We start from the raw sequence: 19,974 nt of genomic DNA, 5'->3' as shown, positions 1-19,974 counted from the left end.
CTTTACACACACTTGAAACCATGCACCTTATATGTGAAATCTTAATGGCCTAGAATTTTATCTTTAATCATGATTTCTAACTAGATGATCTTTAATGTCCCTTCGAACCTAAACCATTCCACGATTCTATACTACCTCAAGAAAATTATTAAAGTGAGGTACTTACCAAAAGCTTATTTTTGGCTACCACCAAAATCATGTCACCATTTCTGGACCAAGAGCAACATTTTACTAAAACCTCCACATCATCTGGTTGGTCATCTGCATTTCTGAAGAAATCTTTTATCTCGATACTTTTCAGTTCATTTGCTGAGCGTGCTTCCCAAAGCTGCAATGAAAAGTAAAGGAAATGCACAAAACCTCTTTCTACTGATATAGAATACAACAGGGGAGAGTTAACTCCCAATCAGTTCTAGGGAAGAAGGGAGGTAGAGGGTAGAATACAAAAAAGTCTTTGCTACTTTCCCCAGTCAAGAAATAGCATTAGAATATTCACAAGCCCAGACAGCTTAGATGAAAAGGAAAAAAAAAGAAAAAAAAACAAACAAACCTCACCAAAATAAAACAAAAAACCCCCAACCAAAACAAAAAGAGGATTACGCTGTAGCAGAACCCTCTCCATGGGTTTTTTTCCCTCATATCTTTCCAGCTACAACACTGTCTCTTAACAAAAGACTAAAAACAAAAATATCTGCTCTGCAACTCTATTAAAAGTCCACTCACCATGAGAAATATGGTAACATCTAACTTTGCACCCTAATTTCATTGAGGCACCTGCCAAAAATCTACTGAATATTTCTGTTCCTTCCACCACAATTTTCCTTCTGAATGACAACAGCTACAGCAACTGTTCTTTCCTGATTTAGCAACTCTACAGAAAGATAACAGTGGTTTAAGAACTGCAATTCTGAAGTAGCATAGTTCTGTTGCAACCAAAGGCAATAAAAAGAATACTTACATTCTGAGGAAAAACAAAACATAAACCTCTCAATTCTCTTCTAGTGCATACATAAAAGTGGCACATAGAAATTACTTTTAACTTTTATGTCTACTGATGATTCATTTTCAGAGATGACAGAACTTTCAATTAATCTAAAAATTTATTAGGTTGTTGTTTTTTTTTAAACAAGTTCCAGTCACCCCCCCCCCCCAAGTTTTCTTAAAGTACATTACGGCAAAAAAGAAAATTTAAACAAAAAAAGATTGTGCAAATAAAGGATTCAAAATGAGGCTAACTAGAATTTATTTACAACTACAGGCACCCAACTTTTTTCCCCCCTAGTACTGGACAATCCCTTTCAAAATCTTGCATTAAAAATGGGACGAATAATCAAATGTATCAGGATTTAATTCATTGAAGCTGACCATACAGTTACAAAATTTTCTTATACATATTCTGCATTTTATATCAAAAAAATCCATCATCAAAACAAATAGGTGATTTAAAAATACACTGTGTACCTTTACTGTTCCATCTGTTGAGCAGCTAGCAACATATTCATCATTTGGTGAAAATCTACAGTGATTGACGGAATTTACATGACCCATCATTGTATTTCTACAATACTCCTTGTTCAAATCCCAAAGCTGCATGAGAAATAAACATATAATCATATTTGTGAGTTATTCAAAGATAGATTGTTCATGTTCTTCTCAAAATCATGCAATGGCAACCAAAACCTCAATAGTTGGGGTTTTTTTTTTTAGTTTTACCCACATGCTCATGAACTTGATGTTATGCCCCGGGCTACCCCACAATTTACTTCCATCTGCTAACTTGCATGAAAACTATTAACATCAGAATTATACTAGTTAAACTTTCTGTACAGTGCAGACAAGGCCCTTGAACAGCATAAAGTTACTGAAAGTTTCCTTAAATTGAGCAAGAAGCTTCCTCTTGCCTCTTTCCCTTTTGACTTTGAAGCTCAGCATCATGTAGCTTACATATAATAACAAAAATGAAATCTCTCGTTAGTCTTGGACAGTCTGAATATCATCATTGCCACATTCATACTAACAGAACTGCAAATGGGCAACTGAGCCACTACAGGGAACTAAACGAGCAGAAAACCAACACCACCAAACAGAGGTTTTTGCCGAGTTGGCTCCTTGAACCATACCACGGCAGAGTAAGATCAGCACATGCACTGCAACAAAGGCAAGAATATGCAGCCAGGGCAGTAGGACCATCACCTTCAGTGCCGGTTAACTATGATTCGCTTAGTTGTACTGTGAAATTGCACTCATTTTCCAGTCTAGGTCTTACTCAATTCTTCTGTTTTCCCCCTTCCCTCAGATGCAGACTTCAGTTGTCCGGTTTCTCCTCTTTCTGTGTATACATACTGCCTCCCAGTCTGAACAGTGCCAGGTGATTAACCTGACAGACCTCTTCCTTTGATTACTGTTATTTTGTCGGCTTCCACCTTCATTTGGTTACTATGCCCAAAGAATTTAATAAAAAAACCCACTTCCATAATGCTTCCCCCCCCTAATCTTTCAGCATCCAGTTTTTTACATTACTAATGTTTTCAATCCTAAATTTCTGCCTTCATTTTTCTTATGCTGTTTTTAATCAGGTATTTCACTCCCATACTCTCCCATTCCCATCCTACCCTCTAAAAGTCTTGCCAAAGCCCTCACTTCCATGCCCTGCCAATAGAGGACTCGCCCATTCTCCTTCGCTGAGAATAAACACTCCTATTCTGCCTTGTTGAAATCCAATTACAGACCTGTAGTCAGTACTCTTAATCTGTTGCCATCTCTCTTTTACCAGGCTCATTTAAAAAACAACTTAATTTATAGTGTTTAAATCTATTTATACATCAATAATTATCCTGTTATGATAAGCAGCATGAGAATAGTCTCAACATTTTCCACTTACTTTGATGAAAGTGTCATTTGAGCAGGTGGCTAAAAGATACTGACCACTTCTGTTATTGAACTGGCAGCAATTGACCTGCTCTGAGTGTTCTTCATATACGCACCTACACTGGCCTGTTCTTGAATTCCAGATCTAGACAGAATTGAAGGATGAAAAAGACTTTTTAAATATATTTAAAGTACTTAATTTAAGAAAATCTGTAAACTATGCTGAGATACAGATAAAGCCCTAAAACATACTTAGTAACACCTCAAAAATGTTTTGAAGATAAAGGGAAAGCATATATATTTACATTTAGAAACAAGAAGTTATGAGAGGAAAGATCTGATTAGAATCTGATAAATACTGGAATTTCACCGAGGTTTTGCTACAATACTGAGGAATTAAAAATTCCAAATAATTCATATGTAACAGAAAAAAAACCATGAAAAAAATCAATTATGGGTACATTCATCTCATGTTATGGATAGGATTGGACTCACATTATGTTCTACTTAAAAAGAATCATCTGATAACACAAATAAGTGGTAATTCTGTAAGTATGATGTTAATGTTAAACATCTTTTTTTGTTATGTAACAAGTGGAGCTTTTCTGTTTGTTTGTTAAGTAGTAAATTATCCACATAAAATTTAAGACAGTTAAAAAAATCTTTAATCTTAAGAATCTACTCTGAGTTGGTTAAGACTGAAATTAGAATTATTAATATGAAAGAAAAATTGTCTGCTCTCCATTTCCTTACCTTCACTTTTTTATCAGCAGAACAAGTTGCTACAAATTCACCATCTGCAGAGAAAGTGCAACAAAGTATTTCATCATCATGGGCACTTATCTCCAGGAGTCTCTCTCCACTTTCTGCTTTGAACACCTAAAAATAACAAACAATAAAATCTTATAACTCATATACAATTTTAAAACACAAATATGTTTGTTTATTCTCAAACAGCTCTCTTTGTATAAGCTCTTCATAAAATTGGTTTACTTCTGAAAGCATTTATAATTTCAGTGAAACTAAGATAATAACTATAAGAATACTTAATTTGAGCGTCAATTTTGTAAGGATGATAGAAATTGCTAGGGAGAGAAAAAGTGAAAACTGATTTAAAAAAAGATTTCTGTATGCAATGTGTGTTTCATTAATGACTTTTTCTACCCTCACTCTTTAAGCCTAAATCCATGTCCTTTCTCAGTATTTCTTAACAGTAACTGCAATATACTATCTAGTAACAAAATCTAAACTATTCTTAAAACTACAAATTTGAGGGTTTTTTTTTTTACATATATATGTGTATGTATGTATATACATACATATATGACATACTTCTGTGGAAAGTAAGAATTTCAGGAGCAATTGATGATCTGGGGAACAAACAAGAAAAAAGTAGTGAAAAGTCATACAGGATGACTCAAGTCTCAGTCTTGAGCTAGTTGTAGGCAACAAAAGGACAGTTGGGGAAAAGCATCACGTATTAATGAATTTCCCAAAATTCTGGGATTTAACTTTACAATGGGAGAGGGGGGAAATCAGTTCTCCCTTTTCTCCTTAGGTTACATATTCTTAATTATTAAAACAAAATCACAAGGTGTTCTTTACAGCAGCTTTCAGGATACTACAATTGTGAAGTCCCTGTTTCTCCCTTTACTTTTTCATTCAGTGGGAATATCCATGACAATGAAATGATCGGTATTTGCTCAAATAAGAACAGAAATACTGAAGTAACAGGAAATCTACATTTACAGTAAATTCTGCAGAATATCTGTTCTTAATCTAGCAATTGTTATTTTTTTATTTTACAGAAACAGAAGTAGCCTTGAAAACAGAAAAATCTTAGGCCACTTATTAAAAAAAACATTAGTAAATTCAAAGTTAAATGATGAAAAAAGGATTATTGCTAATTTTCCCATTACTTCGTCAACAAAAGGTTTAGTTTAAATGCAATTGCAATCCACAGATTTTACTTTTTTGGGTAGAAAATGAAAAGTAAGCAATCTGCAGTCAGGCCATTAAGTACAGAAGGCCAGCACAGTAACTTCAGCACAGCATAAAATGAGTACATCCACCAGGCACCTCCTTAAGTGGATGCCATGATCATAATATAATAGAAGCCAGCAAATAAAATAAATAAAAAAACCACAATAACACCACATTAAGTAGCCAAATGAACAGCAACTAAGCACCACTGATATTATTACTTTAGTACTCAATTTATCAAGCATCCAAAACAATACCAAAGGCTTGCAGAAAAGTTGTTCTTTTCCCTTACCTTTGGCTGTCTGGAATATGGATACTTTACCAGGTTACTGGCTGGCTGACTGCTAGTTTTCTTGAGAGCTGGCTGGCTCCCCTCCAGGCAGACTGCTGGCAAATTTGTATTAGTCACTTTCCTCTCTGTCTCCCCTAATCCACTTCCTAAGCACATTTGGCCTGTTTCCAATCTAATACTGTCCTCAACTACAGGGATTCATTTTTCTCCCCAGATTTATTTCTTTTGTGTAAGACAATTTACTAATTAAGTACCAAACTAAAATAACGTCTGTTACCATCCCATAGAAATAGTAAAGCTATAGCTAAAACGTCCTACTCTTTCTCAGTTCTGTAGAAGGTGTACTGTGACTGGAAACAACATTTTTGCAAGCAACTATTAAATACGCTGGGGTGCATCACTTAGGCTGTGAGCTTCTCCATATCATTAAAAGGCGTCTCATGTTCACATATTACACTGGTGAGGGTATAAGCCCTGAAATCACAGAGTTTAGCTTTCTAACTAGAAGATAACACTTACTATTCTAAACATGCAACTTGACATTTATGTAATAATACATCCTTTTAAATTATCTGTCTCCAATATGTTCTAGATCCCTAATATCTCCACATAACAGCAAAAGAAAAGGGACAGGACTGCTAACAAACGTTATCAAAATGGTACACAACATCTCTTTTCACTCACGCATAGGTATCTTACCTGAAGTGTTTTATCAGCTCCACATGATGCTATTCTTTGTCTATCCTTAGAAAAGCAGGCATGGTATACGGCATCTCTATGTGGGCGAACCACCAGACGGTAGAGGTTTTTCAAAGATTTTTTATTTCTACAGGGTAAGACAGTTGATATTAGATGAGTAAGATTCCCTAGTGCCTTTTTATCGTTCAAAATCCTCTATAAAAAGCTAACACTTTTTCACACATCTTGAGCAGCAAGCTTGATAACAAATAAACCAACCAACCCACTATACCTTAGCTCTCAGTCTTTACGCTGAAGTAATAAGGGAATCACAAATTCCAACATTCACTCAGAGTTTTTATTGCCCTCCAATCATTACAGCTTAGAGATCAAGAAAGATAGTATGTGCATGAGAAATTAACACACTACTTTATGGGCAAAGCTGTTGCACTGCAAGACACAGCCTTCCTAATGACATTTTTATGATCTGGTAAGTAGTATTTCCAAATATAAGTTTCTTCCTGAGAATTCTTATTCTCCTGCAGGTTCCTTTTCAAGCTTATTCAAAAACGTGTAAATTTGTGTAGATCTTAGTAACTTTACTTAATTTTCACAGCAATGACTCAATTCTTATCACTAGATATTTAAATAAAATCTATGACTACCACTGCATTTCAATTAGAGATTAAGTGCAGAATCTAACACATCTTAGATGATTCCTGCCTCACTTTAACAAAAACTTAGAATTAGTAGCAATCATAGTCATCCTGTTTAGCCAGATGTTAATAAAGAAAGCTGTCACTGCAATAAGATGATTTTTGGTGATGAATAGATCATTACAAGAATAATTTTTTTTCTAGAATCAAAGTGAATCAATGTACTTCAAGTTTTTATCATTATCAGTTTCAATCTTCAGGCTTCGCATTTAAATAATGGTAAAACATCTCAAAGTAGTTGCACTTCAGAATGAAAGGAATTTTTCACTGCAAAATACTGACTCATCAAAGCCAACTTATTTTTTTTTTTTCTTTCATATTTTAATAAAGCTAAAATTGCTGGTCAAGAGAGCAGTGTATTCACCTACATAGCCCACAAACAATTTTTAGAACCTTCCCCTAGGATGGGAGACAAAAACATCAGTCTCTGTTGATTTCAGTCGTGTTGTTCAGCCTAAGTCTCCCACATCCAAGGTGAAAGCCCTAAACTACCTGGAGATTGACTCTTCTGAATTGTACAACTTCCCAGTGTTTTTGTTAGAATTTGGTATTCAAAGAGAAGACCTGAATTCAAGTATGCTTGGATTAACCTCCCTGGTTATTACCATAATTACCTGACATAGATTCTTCTGTTTAATGTTTCTGTTCTGATATCTGCAGTACTTGGTGGTTACAAAACAGAATGACTCTAACAGAGACAGTTACACGGTCAGATGACTACTAGACTATGCTGGAAAAAATGTTTAGGTACGTATACTTTTTCCTTAAACAACGTCCAAAAATATTAAAATAGTAAAAAATTATTTAAATAGAAGAAATTTCAAGATTGAGTAGAGATTACAAAGCCTTTTAGTATTTCCCATCTTGCTACTTTCAAAAACTTTGCAAGTTAACACAAATGGTCTCCCTTTTAAAGAGCAGATTTTACTAGAAAACCTAAAAACATACTGTAACATACTTAATACTTGCACTACAATTCTAACTTTAAAAAAAAAGTATTTAGAGAAGTTTCAAAGTATCTTATTTTCATCTTTGTATAGTTAAAGGGAACAATCATTGAGTATAAAAGTAAATATATTGCTCTATTTATTCCTATGTAATTATTACTAATTTGTGGCCTTGCATATTTAGAGTTCCCCTCTTTTTTTTTCCCAGAAGAAACACAGCAGTTCTTAAAAAGGACCTTATATTTGCCATACGTTGTATTTAGATGTACATTAAATGATTTTCTTGGATCGAGGGATCAGCATATCAGCAGATGGCCAACAGCTACTTACATCCACTCCAAATAAAATGCTCCTGTTTCTCTCTGAGCATGTAGCTTGGCTTGTTGATACACCTCTGATGTCTCTGGTTGGCAAAGACCCAGCTGTATAATGTCAGGAAACGGTTGCCGTCCAAGAAGGTGCCCATTTAAAGACAGAAATTCCTGGAAGTTCTCACGTACTGTGCTATCCTACGTATAGAGCAGATAATATGATAACATAGAAAGTGGATTTCTCCCCTAAGCGCCCTTTGCTTTTTTAATTTTCTATATAGCAAATATTCTTACATAAGCACTTAGTTCTATTTTTCTGTTTAGTTCTATACATATGATAGACTGAAGTATTTCACTATCCTATTCAGGAAAGCGCATTATCCTTATTTTTTAAATAAAGGATACTGGCAACAGTGATTTACTCAATAAGCAGTCAATGTGAAGTATCAGAAAAACTATTCCAAGCAGCCAACAAAATTCTACACCTCCTCAAAAGCAGAGTACCATATGTACCCACCATTAGGTATTGCTGTGCGTCTTTGTTACTGAGTTCCATGGTCAACTACTTGCGCACACACTGAAGTCATAACTAAAACTCAAAACTAAGTTTTCTTCATTTTTCTCTTCTCCAGGCTAAAGTTTAACTTAGTACTGGTTTTATGTTTCAGGTTTTTAAGCTTTCTATATATCTCCTGTATATACGTACATGTAATTAAATATGGAAAAATATATTTGAAACAGATTGATCATTTACCTTTTATTATCATACCTTTTGATCCAGGATTGAACTATATTCAACATATTCATGAATCAGATGAGCAGGCCCTACCAATTCTGTTTTAGCTTTAATCCAATCTAGAGAAAACATAAGATCACGGAGTTCCTACAAGAAATACAAATTTAAGTTCAGACTGTGAGTTCCATAACAGAATCTGCTTAAGGGGAAAAAGAAAAGCACAGGAAACACATTAGATATCAATATGCTTCAGTACAATTGTCTCCAGTTAAAAACTTAGGCAATTTCCTGTTTCCTGCATCCTACTCAATCAGGTATGAAAATTCTGGGTATCGGTTACGCTTGTTATTTTAATGCAAAGGACTGGTCTTTGATACAGCAAGTCAGAGAAGGTATGGGGGTACAAAGCAAATCTTGACTTTTGCAGCACACAAGACCTGGTTTAAGATCCAATTCTGAAAAAGCTTCTTCTAGTCCAGTTTAGTAAAAATCACCCTGCTAATAGTGATCTGTTGCTCTTCCCAATAGATGCTGAATATGAATGTAACCAAAAAAATCTGTTAGAGTTGCATTTAACTTAAAAATGAAAGCTACTTAAAAGACAATCAGAAACAGCAAACAGAATTATCAGAATAGAATATTTCAGTTGGAAGGGACCTAAGAACGATCATCTAGTCCAACTGCCTGACCACTTCAGAGCTGACCAAAAGGTAAAGCATGCTGTCAAGGGCATTGTCCAAATGCCTCTTAAACACTGACAGGCTTGGGGCATTGACCACCTCTCTAGGAAGCCTGTTCCAGTGTTTGACCACCCTCTCAGTATAGAAATGCTTCCCAATGTCCAATCTAAATGTCCCCTGCACAGCTTTGAACCACTCCCACATGTCCTGTCACTGGATCCCAGGGAGAAGAGCTCAGCACCTCGCTCTCCACTTCCCCTCCTCAGGAGGATGTAGAGAGGAGTGATGTTGCCCCTCAGCCTCCTTTCTCCAAACTAGACAAGCCCAAAGTCCTTAGCCACTCCTCACAGGACACAACTTCCAGCCCTGTCACCAGCTTTGTTGCCCTCCTCTGGCTGCATCTGAGTACCTTCACATTCTTCTTAAACTGTGCGGCCCAGAACTGCACACAGCACTCCAGGTGAGGCCTCACCAAAGCTGAATACAGCAGAATAATCTCCTCTTTTGACTGGCTGGTTATGCTGTGTTTGATGCACCCCAGGATGGGGTTTGCCCTTTTGGCTGCCAGGGCGCCCTCCTGGCTCATACTGAGCCTGCTGCTGGCCAGCACCCCCAGATCCCTTTCTGCAGGGCTGCTCTCCAGCCACTCCTCTCCCAATTTATATTTGTGCCTGGTGTTACTCTGTCCTAGGTGCAGAATCTGGCATTTGGACTCATTAAATTTCATCTCATTTAATCATAGCCTAATGCTCCAAATCTATCTAGATCCCTCTGCGAGGCTTCTTGTCTCTCAAGAGAGTCGACAGCACCTCCCAGTTTGGTATCATCAGCATACTTGCTAATAGTGCATTCAACTCTTGCATCCAGATCATTGATAAATATATTGAACAGAACTGGCCCTAGAATTGAACCTTGAGGAACACCGCTGGTGACCGGTCACCAGCCAGATGTAGCCCCATTCACTACCATCCTTTGAGCCCTACCCTTCAGCCAGTTCTTCACCCAGCGCACCGTGTAGCTGCTCATCTCACAATTGGACTTGTCCAGAAGGATGTTGTAAGAGACAATATCAAAAGCCTTACTAAAATCCAGAAAAAAACCACACCCATTGCCTTCCCTTCATCCACTAGGCAGGTGACCTTCTCATAGAAGGATATCAAATTAGTTAAAGAGGACTTTCCCTTTGTGAACCCATGTTGTGCCAGATGATTACATTATTCTTTAAATGCCTTTCAGTAGTGCACAGTATAATCTTCTCCATAATTTTCCCAGGAACTGAGGTTAGATTAACAGGTCTGTAGTTCCCTGGGTCTTTACCTCACACCATTTTTGTAGACTGGAATAACACTAGCTTTCAGTCAGCAGGGACCTCCCCAGACATCCACTTTGGTAGATGATTGAGAGGGGTCCTGCCATAACATCCACTAGCTCCTTCAGTATTCTGGGACAAATCCCATCAGGCCCCATAGACTTGTGAACATTCAGCTGATAAAGCTGGTCCCTTAGAATTTCAATGTCCACAAATGGGAAGTCACTGTTCCCACGCTCATGGTCCTCTGACTCAGGGGACTGGGCAGCCCAAGGTCTATCTGTATTATTAAAGACAGGCAAAAAACCCATGGAATGCCTCCACTTTTTCTTCATCCCTATTAGTTAGATGGTCATCTTCAACAAGTATTGGTCCAATGTTTTCTTTAGATCTCCTCTTGAAGTTAATGTATTTAAAAAAACCCTTCTTGTTAAAAAAATATACTTTCTAGGATCAAAAAAAACTGCTTAGAGACAACGCTGCACAGGCTCAAAGTAAATTCCATTTAAAATCAGTAAATACCACAAGGATTAAAAGATTATCATGGTTAAACAAAGAAAAAGAATACCTCCCATCTTTATTAGCCTTTCAACAAATAGAAGTCATGTCTAATGACATGAAAAATAAGTAATATAAAGAGTGTAAACTCTAGGAAGCATACAGTCATAATGAGAACTCTGAGAAGCTAATTCTACAAAATGTAGAAAGGTTAATTGTACATAATGTAAAAAGGCTAGTAATAAAAATATTTTTCCAATACACTGAAATTAAAGAGACGAAGACAACGAAATAAGTATGATCTGAAAAAACTAGATTTGTAGCCCACAATAATTATGAAGGTTCTTGTAAGATGTAAGTACATAAAGTGTATTTTCTATGAGGAGTCAGATGAACCATCTCAAAAGAGGCTCAACTGAAAAGGTTTGAGTACATATGAAAAAAAGCCATTAGCAACCAGAACCAAATGCTATTCAAGGCAAGAATTCTAAAGACATGCAAGTGAAACTACTGAAGTATTAATCTTGCTGCATGATCTGCACCTTATACTAGCTCAGTACCTACTGAACAGCAGGTGGCAAAAACAACAGCAATTTTTTCAAGGCACCAAGGCAATCCTGGGAACAAGAGATTTGCCCATCTAACTCTTGCTAAATTTTTTATGGCTGTTGAAATCTGGTAAAACAGAGAATAAATTTTTACACACAAAACAGTATGACATAAGAGGAAAAAACTAACAAGACTTCCGTAGAAAAAAGTAACTAATCTGATCAAATTATCTGAAGAAATCAATTCACTTGTATTATCATACAGTAAAGTGAGCCTGGGCTTTCAAAAAAGTTTAGAGAAGATTTCTTACCAAAGCTTCTTCAAAAGGAAAACACAAGCTATTATGATACAAAATAAGAAATCTTCCCAAGAACTGGTTGAAAAGACAAGACACAAAGGGTAGAAATAAAAGTAGTTTTCACAAGAGACAATAATTATCAGTGGAGTCCCTAAAAGACTCTATGTTAAGAGTGTTTTTACAAAAGCCTGGGAGAAGAGAGGTTCAAGTAGGAAAAAGCCTGGGGGGAAAGGCCGGGTAAGGGGGAATTGTGAAGGGAAACAGAGGACACTGGTCAGAACTCACCTTCTGCATGTTGGCACCAGCCATGTGATATGCTAGAAAGTTATACCAGTACATGCAATCCTCTTGAGATGGAACAGGCATATTAAGTTTGTAATACTTCTTGTACTGATTTACTATGTTTTTATGTAGCTCCTGTAATTTGAATAAAAACACATTTTCAGTTAATACTATACCAAGGTATGGACTGGTTTCAGTATCGAGGAATTATAAGTTATTATTAATATCACACTGTATATAGTATTGAGGAATAATAATTATTATTTCACCATCATAATATGTCAACAAATGAAATAAGAAAAGCCTACCTTCCAAAACTGTACACTTAACCTAATTTAAAACTTCTCCAGAAACATTCTCTGGATATTAAAAGACGGAAAAGCAAGCTGTTAGCCTTCCTTCTTAAGTTGAGAACAGCTATCAAATCACTCTTCACACTAAATGCAGGTGGCCAACAAAAAAAACCCCTTACGTAAGTAGATCGAAAGCAAGTCTAAAAACTTGCCTTTTCTTCCCACCTACTTCTTCTGCCCTGTCCTTCAGAACTGATAAATTTTTTGGGCCCAACTTACGTGTCCTCTCCCTGCAAGTATTGCCTTAAATTGAACAGAAGGAGTAAAAAGCACTTCTCTGTATTAAAGAAGAAACTTCCTATTCTGGTAGTGTCTTGATGCCTTTGGAATCATCAGTAGAACCTCCTGCTGGAAACACCTTTGACAGGGAAATAACGGATATAGAGTCCTCTCTCAATTTAGTTTCTTAGCTCCAAATGGAGCCATCATGAAATCACTCCACAGTTTCAAGCTGAAAATAAATGTTTTTAATTAGTCAGCATTAAGTTCAACTGCATCGTGCACCTATTCTACGAAGCTACTCTGGATACTATTTAACAAAGGAACATTTTCTGAAGAATGCCCAGCTTTGGAGAGTAAAGTTAAAAGTAAAAAGATTAGTCAATACCCTACCTGAAGCTGGTTGCGATTCTTCTCTGTAAGAAAGTCCAGTTGAAGATCATGTAAATAGTAATGGAATGACTTCCCATTACGATCACAGAACAATAGCGATTTGTTAACAAATTCCTGTAGTATATCTTCAACTTCTTCAGTTTCCATATCCCAAAGAATGCAGAGAACCTAAAAAAAGCACATTAAGACAGAAAAGAATCAAAACTAAGGGGTAATTATGACTTCTATGAATATCATAAAAGGCTACCAATTAACTGACAACACAACACATGCTAACAAATATAGACATATTACAAATGGTAATTACCAATTATTCCATACCAACCTATAGGACAGATAATAGAAGTTATCCCATCTTCTGTCTATTTGTGCTTCTTTATGGTGATCATATCTTTTTCTTAAAGGAGATAAATTTCACTTAACAGTTTCTAAGCCTTCAGAGAGCTCAATTACAATCTAATTAAAGAGCTATATACAGAATGGACATTAAACTAACATTATGAATAAATTTATTCAGTTACAATTTTTTAGTTTCACTACTGACAATAAAAGTCATCATACAATACCCAACCTACCCAACCTAGTAATTACTATTAAGTTACATACAACATAAGTTATACACAGCAATTATAAATTATATGAATTCTTTACCAGTTATTGTTTGTATCTCACTAAAAATTATGAGATTTCTGCATTGCTGTTATTACCTTAGTAGGTACTCTAACATCTTTTGGGAGGATAGAGAGGTCTTTATAGTAGTCTTTATAATTGTCATTCAGTTGCTCAACACTTATGGACATTGCTTCATCAAGGGCTTCATAATCATAAGATGATGATTTTCTTATTCTTTTAAACTGCTTATTCTGCAGCTGTTTGAGATAGTATTCCCAACGACTAGGGAAGTCTCGTAATAATGCACCTATCAAGGATATCACAAGAGGAGAACCTAAAGGAAAAGATTAAATTAATTGTAAGAGGTTTTCAAGGAACAAAATCCAATAGTTTAGTCAAGTGATTGAATAAATCAGGTAATTTTCCCAATACATTGACTAAATTGTTGAAGTGTGGCAAACAGACAAACAAAACATGTAATCTATGTAGATATCTGCAAATTCGCCAAATTTAAGTGTAACGGGGGGCAGGGAGAAGACACGTTGAAGAAAACTACTCCAAAATCAACATGAGACATTTCTATTTAGTTAAAAAAAAAAAAAAAAAAGTATTTAACCAACACTTGTGTTTTTACTTGGGGTGTACAGTATTAAAGAATGTTCCTTCCTCTACCTGTAAGTCAAAACCTAGAAGAAAAAAAAATACATTCTGCGGCAAAAGGTATGTTAAAGAGCAGCAAGTATACCTTTGCATTCCCTTACAAGGCAGTTAGCTTGTTCTGGCAGTTCTGATATTTTCATATTCACAAATAGTGATAAAATCTCCAGTCCTTTCTCATGTGCTAGTCCACTTTCCACATGAACCTCATATTTACTGCCTAGATATAGAAACATGGAAAAAAAATTAAAAGAATGTAAAAAATCCTATGGAAATTGAGAGTATTTTCTAAGCAAATCTGTAGCAAAGGACCTGGTTCGTGATTTTTTGCATAGTATTTTATATGCTTAGTACTATGAAGAGTATAAATTCTACTTAGCAGAATCAAGTTTGCATTAGAGAGACAAAAAGATTATACGGTAATGCAATAATTACAGTTGCATTACAGGCATGTCGTAGCAGTGACTGCATAGAGATAATCAGTCTAACAGCAGCAGTGTCAGAGGTTAATTTATCCTGTTGAGAATCATTGCACTCTGATGTAGATGTATAATTTTCAGGATAACATATACCATTTTTCTTTCACAAAGAGCATGAAGTCTTACAGAGCAGAATTCTAGAACTTTGCCTCTTGTGCACAAGCTGATAAACATAGATTCTATCAGATTCTTTTAAAAGCTCACAAGAATAAATTGTATACATATACACACACAATCTGTGGTGCAGGAGAGAAAACTGTTCCTTACCAGCCACAGCATCTGTTACGCTCCTGTCCCTGCTGGTGATAAGAACCTGACATTGATTATCAAATGCTTTTAATACCCAGGAATCCCAAATGTCATCCAGGATCAAAAGTGATCTAGTGCAAGAAGAAATATTGCAGATTTCAGATCAATTATTAGTGCTAAAATACAGTATTGCATTTTAATATTGAAAATACACTTTCAGAATTTACAATGTATCGCTACATAATTTTTTATATTAATATGTAAAATATCTTAAGAGGGCATTAAACACTGTGCGAGAAAGCTGAATGCAAGTATCTAAAAAAATAAGTTTTTACCATTTATTACTTTATAGTTACAATTGAGTGTAAACAACAAAGTTTTGCAAAATATTTCCATTAGTAGATGCCAGGAAAACCACAAATATTTAACTCTGTTTTTCAAGTCATCAGATACAATAAATGAAGAAAAAAGTTGTACAGGACTAGATAACAACTCTGCTTGACACAAAGCTTGATAAGCTTTGTGGGAGAAACCATTTCAGTGTCCTTTTGACTCGAGAGTTTTCAGTTTTGTTTTTCTATCTTCAGAAAGCTGTATGAGACTCTTGTAACGGAATTGTTTTGGATGTTCAGGCTCTTTTTACATGAGCAACATTTTATAGTGACTACATATTCAAGTCCTAGTCATATTTGTAGGTTACTACATTGAACCTCACCAGAACAATGTATAGTAGACTTCTCTACACCTGCCTATATCTGACAAGTAATTTACTGAAAACTGTTTTTAAAAGGTTGGTTCCAAGGGAACAAGAAGTCAAAAAGGTTGGCTGGCAAGTAGATTTATGAAAAGCAGTACCAGTTACTTGCATTCTGTGTGTCTTGTAGAGGAAAGACAGTTATTGAAACCCAATCCTACAATTATTACCTTCTTTTTTTTTTAAAGGGATGGAGTTTTCAGCTACACTAGTCATTGGTTAAATTGTCCAATTCCCACTCAAGCATGCCAAGATTTCTGCATTTTTCTTCAGCTAAATGAAGCCTATACCATCAATGCTGATAAATAAGGACAAGTGCATACATATTATACCACATTTTCAAAGTTGCATGTAAGTCTTGGATACCCATATCTCATCTTTATACAATTCCTGTATTAGCATCCTTTTGATAAATCAGTGGGTTTACAAGAATACTATCACAGCCGTAAGTGACTAATTTTGTGGTACTTTCACACTTGAAAATATGCTGCATGAATTACAGACTGATTTTACGTTTTTAATTAAACCTAGAACTTCAAAGTCCTCCCAATCTTTTGGTACCAGTGACTTTCTTCCCCAACCACATCAACAAATCTTAAATCCTAATTATATAAAAAACCCCCAAACAACACCACCACCACCTTTGATTTCTTCAACCATGATCAACTAAATATATAATACTTTCTTGCTCAGAAAGTTTTCATTTGACTAATACTTTAATCCCAAGAAATGTGCTAGATTCACAATTTGAATCCTTTGACTAATACTTTAATCCCAAGAAATGTGCTAGATTCACAATTTGAATCCTTTGACTAATACTTTATTGCCAAGAAATGTACTGGGTTGACTATTTGAATCCAAAAACAGCTGAAGTGACTTTTTGTCACCAAAGAGAATTCCAGTACAGAACAAGCTCCACAAGCCACAGGACTAGTGAAGCTTGGTTTAGTACACTTGCACACTATGAACATCACTCCCCAGTACATTCCCTTCTACCTCCTCCCATCCCCACTACCATTTCCCAGATAACCCATCATCAGCAAGACTTTCAGTTTGTTCTTAAAACATTCTCACATATACCTAACTGGGCAGGATGCAGCACATGCTGCAGCCTGTTCCCAGCTCATGCATCCAAGCTGACCAGTTAGCAAGATACCAAAATACATTTCCCTTCAATTCATTCTGTGTACCCCTTTTTGCCACTGAGGGCACCTACTTGGATTTCTCTTTATCCAACTGCCAATTTTCATAAACTTACAGAATTTTCAAAGACGCAAAGTTCCTACCTTCAGAGTAAATTCTGGCAATATGCTCAAAGTGTTTAGGGTAGAGGACAAGAAGGGAAAGGATAAACAGGACTAAGATGAACAGTGCAATCACATTAACATGGCTTTGAAATGGCGAAAAGCAGTCAGACTAGAAAAGTTTTATGATAAATTTTTGTCCCTTTTCCATAAGGTGCAGTCATTCCCTGCAATACTATCTTATTAGATAATATAGTATAGCACAGCGTATCAACCATGTTAGGCTGTCACGTTACTTGGCTACTTCTGGACCAGTTCATGATGCCATAGGGATGCCATACATCTTACAAGAAAACAACACGCAGTTCTCCCTTCTATGCAGAAGGGACTGTGATGTTGTGCATGAATTAAACACCCAAATTCTTCTGTATTGAAGAATTTTGTTTTGTTCATTAATGAACAAAAAAATAACAAGAATTGTGTGAATGGAGACAACCACTTAACATACTTCAGGGAAACCTGCACTTGCAGTTGAAAGTGTCTCGTTTGTACTTTTCATATAAGAGTTCCACAAAAAATAAAAGATTTCTTGTGGAGAACCTGGCAGTGTTTTTCAAATCTTCTCTTCACAAGAAAGAGAATTATTTTCCAGTACAAAAATGCCAGTATTACTCTACTCTGTGTCATCTATAAAGATCACAAGGTTGGAGTGTTATTCCTGAGATACCCCACTCAGGAGTAGGCTTGTTTAGTTTAGATTTTCCCAGAGTAATGTAATCCTCAACAACTAACAAAAACTATTGCTCAAAGATGAAAAATGCTGTGCAGTGACCGAGATGTTGCTTGATTAAATCAAGTCACTTTTCCTGAAGTTCGAAAGCAACTGTTTTCTTGGTGATAATCAATCATATCAAAGTGAAAGTGGATTTTCATGATAACTCTAGACCACTATAAAAAGACATCAGCTGTTCCGAAAAGGAAAAAAATTTTTCAGTGATACACACCCTTTTACGGCTGTTATGATCCTCACACATCAGTGAAGCATTCTACGTACACAATGAGAATACTGAAAGTTAGAGCAATTGTTGTTTCCAACTGTTTGCTTCCAACCTTCATTGTTCAATGACTAAAAATTTTTCAAGTGAATGTAGCTCCTGCCCAGCTGGTTAACATATTTTGTTAGCAGAAGCCGACTAAATATATTCCTATCCAGGACAAGCCTACAATGTGTCTCTTAAGTTACTCCATTAAAAAAAAAAACAACAAACCTCTAAACAGGGACAGAGTTATACTATGTATATTATACATCTTCCTCCAGCATCAACTTAACCTTCAGCTTTTGTACACTTATCTGAACTTATTTTTTTATCATATGCAAGTCAGTAATTTAGAAAATTTTAACACGAACCCCTACATAAGGATTAAAATTCTACAAGTATTGTTAGCTTCACCTTATATAATATTTCCTAATCATCTACAGTAAAACAGAAAAAGGGGAAGCAAAAACTGGAAGAGTTAGAAAGTTGGTTTTTAAAAAAAACTAAATCAAAAATACACATCACAAAGACATGTAACCACAACACAGACACCTTAGACGATTGGACCAAAGTTACTCTGTGAAGTTTTATCAGTTAAAAACCCCAGTGTTTCATTTTACTGGCATATTTACCTGGGATATTTGCGTAGCATCAGCAAACGAAGACGATCTTTAGCCTCCTCAATGTTAAGTGGCGGCCTTTGTGAAAGAGTAGAGTCATGTTCTAATCTACTACAGAGATTCTGAAGTTTTATTAGGAGCCCTGCTTTGTCCTGTTTTCCAACAGAGATCCAGTGAACTCCTCCTGGAAAGTAATCTAACAAAAAAAAGCTATATTAAATACGCTATACATTTAAAATTGGAAATATTTAATAGTACCTTACAATAGCAATCAATAATCAATTTCAATTAAAATACAAAACTGTGAAGTCTATTGCAAGCCAACCTTGCAACTCTGCCATTAACACAGAAGGATGGTTCTACAAGACCACTATATTTTATTTTTAAAGGAACAGGCTCTGTAAGGCAAGTTCCCACAGAGGATTCACACTGCCACTGATGTCGTCCCTCCCCTCTACGCGCTTTCCTGTCCCCTGACAACCACTTCTGCATCCATTTTCCTGCTAGTCTGGCTTAGCATTTACTTTTTTCACCCTGTACTACTACAGGAATTCAGCGTCTGGGATATGAAAGTTATCCCAAAACAGTGAACAAGAAGGCATCTAGAAGAGTCAGCTGTAGCAGAGGACACTGTAGTTTCTAACCCTACATCATGTTTTCTAATGCCCGCGTCCCACTTTCACCTCCAAGTGTCCTATATGGGGGAGGGCGGACGGGAAATCATTACATGGTTTCGTTTATGATCTGCTTTAAGCTAAAGCGATACTAGTGTCATCACTTCACAAATGCCTGCCATTATTAAAATACATGCAAAAGTTACAGCAAGATTTTTTTAAACTCACATAGCAAGGGGAAGAATCTGAAGACTTAACAAGAAATGCCCAAAAGGAATATAAACTAAATATGATTATTTTGCACTAACAGAAATAACAATTTTGAGCTAATAAGGACGTATCTACTCTCATAAACCAAAAGAGATTCCAAGGTAAAGAGCTATTCAGAATCTCTTCCCATAAATGAGTAAAATATTTAGTGATCCTAGAGTACTAGATGGTTATGAAAACTGTAAGTTGCAAGCAAATATTTCAGAAGCACCTAAGGAATTTAGAAACCTAAATCCTAAATTACTTTCAAGATGACATAAGATACTTTGCCATATGTGTCCAATATGTGTATACCCGTAGTAATTTTTATAAAAATATAGAATGTT

The 19,974-nt window shown here is 35.8% G+C and overlaps 1 protein-coding gene across 5 annotated transcripts in view; it reads right to left on the bottom strand.

Moving 5' to 3' along the window:
- APAF1 (apoptotic peptidase activating factor 1) overlaps positions 1-19,974 on the bottom strand; it is a 39,532-nt gene that overhangs the window by 15,459 nt on the left and 4,099 nt on the right. For 3 of the 5 annotated variants that reach the window (XR_008575440.1, XM_054813039.1, XM_054813038.1), the window contains 13 exons: positions 18,777-18,960; positions 15,128-15,240; positions 14,470-14,601; positions 13,820-14,058; positions 13,113-13,280; positions 12,151-12,282; positions 8,565-8,678; positions 7,815-7,993; positions 5,843-5,969; positions 3,622-3,747; positions 2,882-3,013; positions 1,462-1,587; positions 167-328 (listed from right to left, as the gene is read on the bottom strand). Coding sequence is in view for 4 of the 5 variants with exons in the window: in XM_054813039.1 (XP_054669014.1) it covers positions 167-328; positions 1,462-1,587; positions 2,882-3,013; positions 3,622-3,747; positions 5,843-5,969; positions 7,815-7,993; positions 8,565-8,678; positions 12,151-12,282; positions 13,113-13,280; positions 13,820-14,058; positions 14,470-14,601; positions 15,128-15,240; positions 18,777-18,960 (1,934 nt within the window). In the remaining variant the exon portion in view is untranslated. Of the gene's footprint in view, positions 1-166; positions 329-1,461; positions 1,588-2,881; positions 3,014-3,621; positions 3,748-5,143; positions 5,236-5,842; positions 5,970-7,814; positions 7,994-8,549; positions 8,679-12,150; positions 12,283-13,112; positions 13,281-13,819; positions 14,059-14,469; positions 14,602-15,127; positions 15,241-18,776; positions 18,961-19,974 lie in introns of those variants that run through there. The other 2 variants (XM_054813040.1, XM_054813041.1) reach the window with 2 other exon arrangements.

The sequence above is a fragment of the Grus americana genome, chromosome 1, assembly GCF_028858705.1.
Source record: "Grus americana isolate bGruAme1 chromosome 1, bGruAme1.mat, whole genome shotgun sequence".
NCBI classification, from domain to species: domain Eukaryota; kingdom Metazoa; phylum Chordata; class Aves; order Gruiformes; family Gruidae; genus Grus; species Grus americana.
Note: the sequence above shows the minus strand (reverse complement) of the source record. Positions and strands in the feature narration are given on the sequence as shown.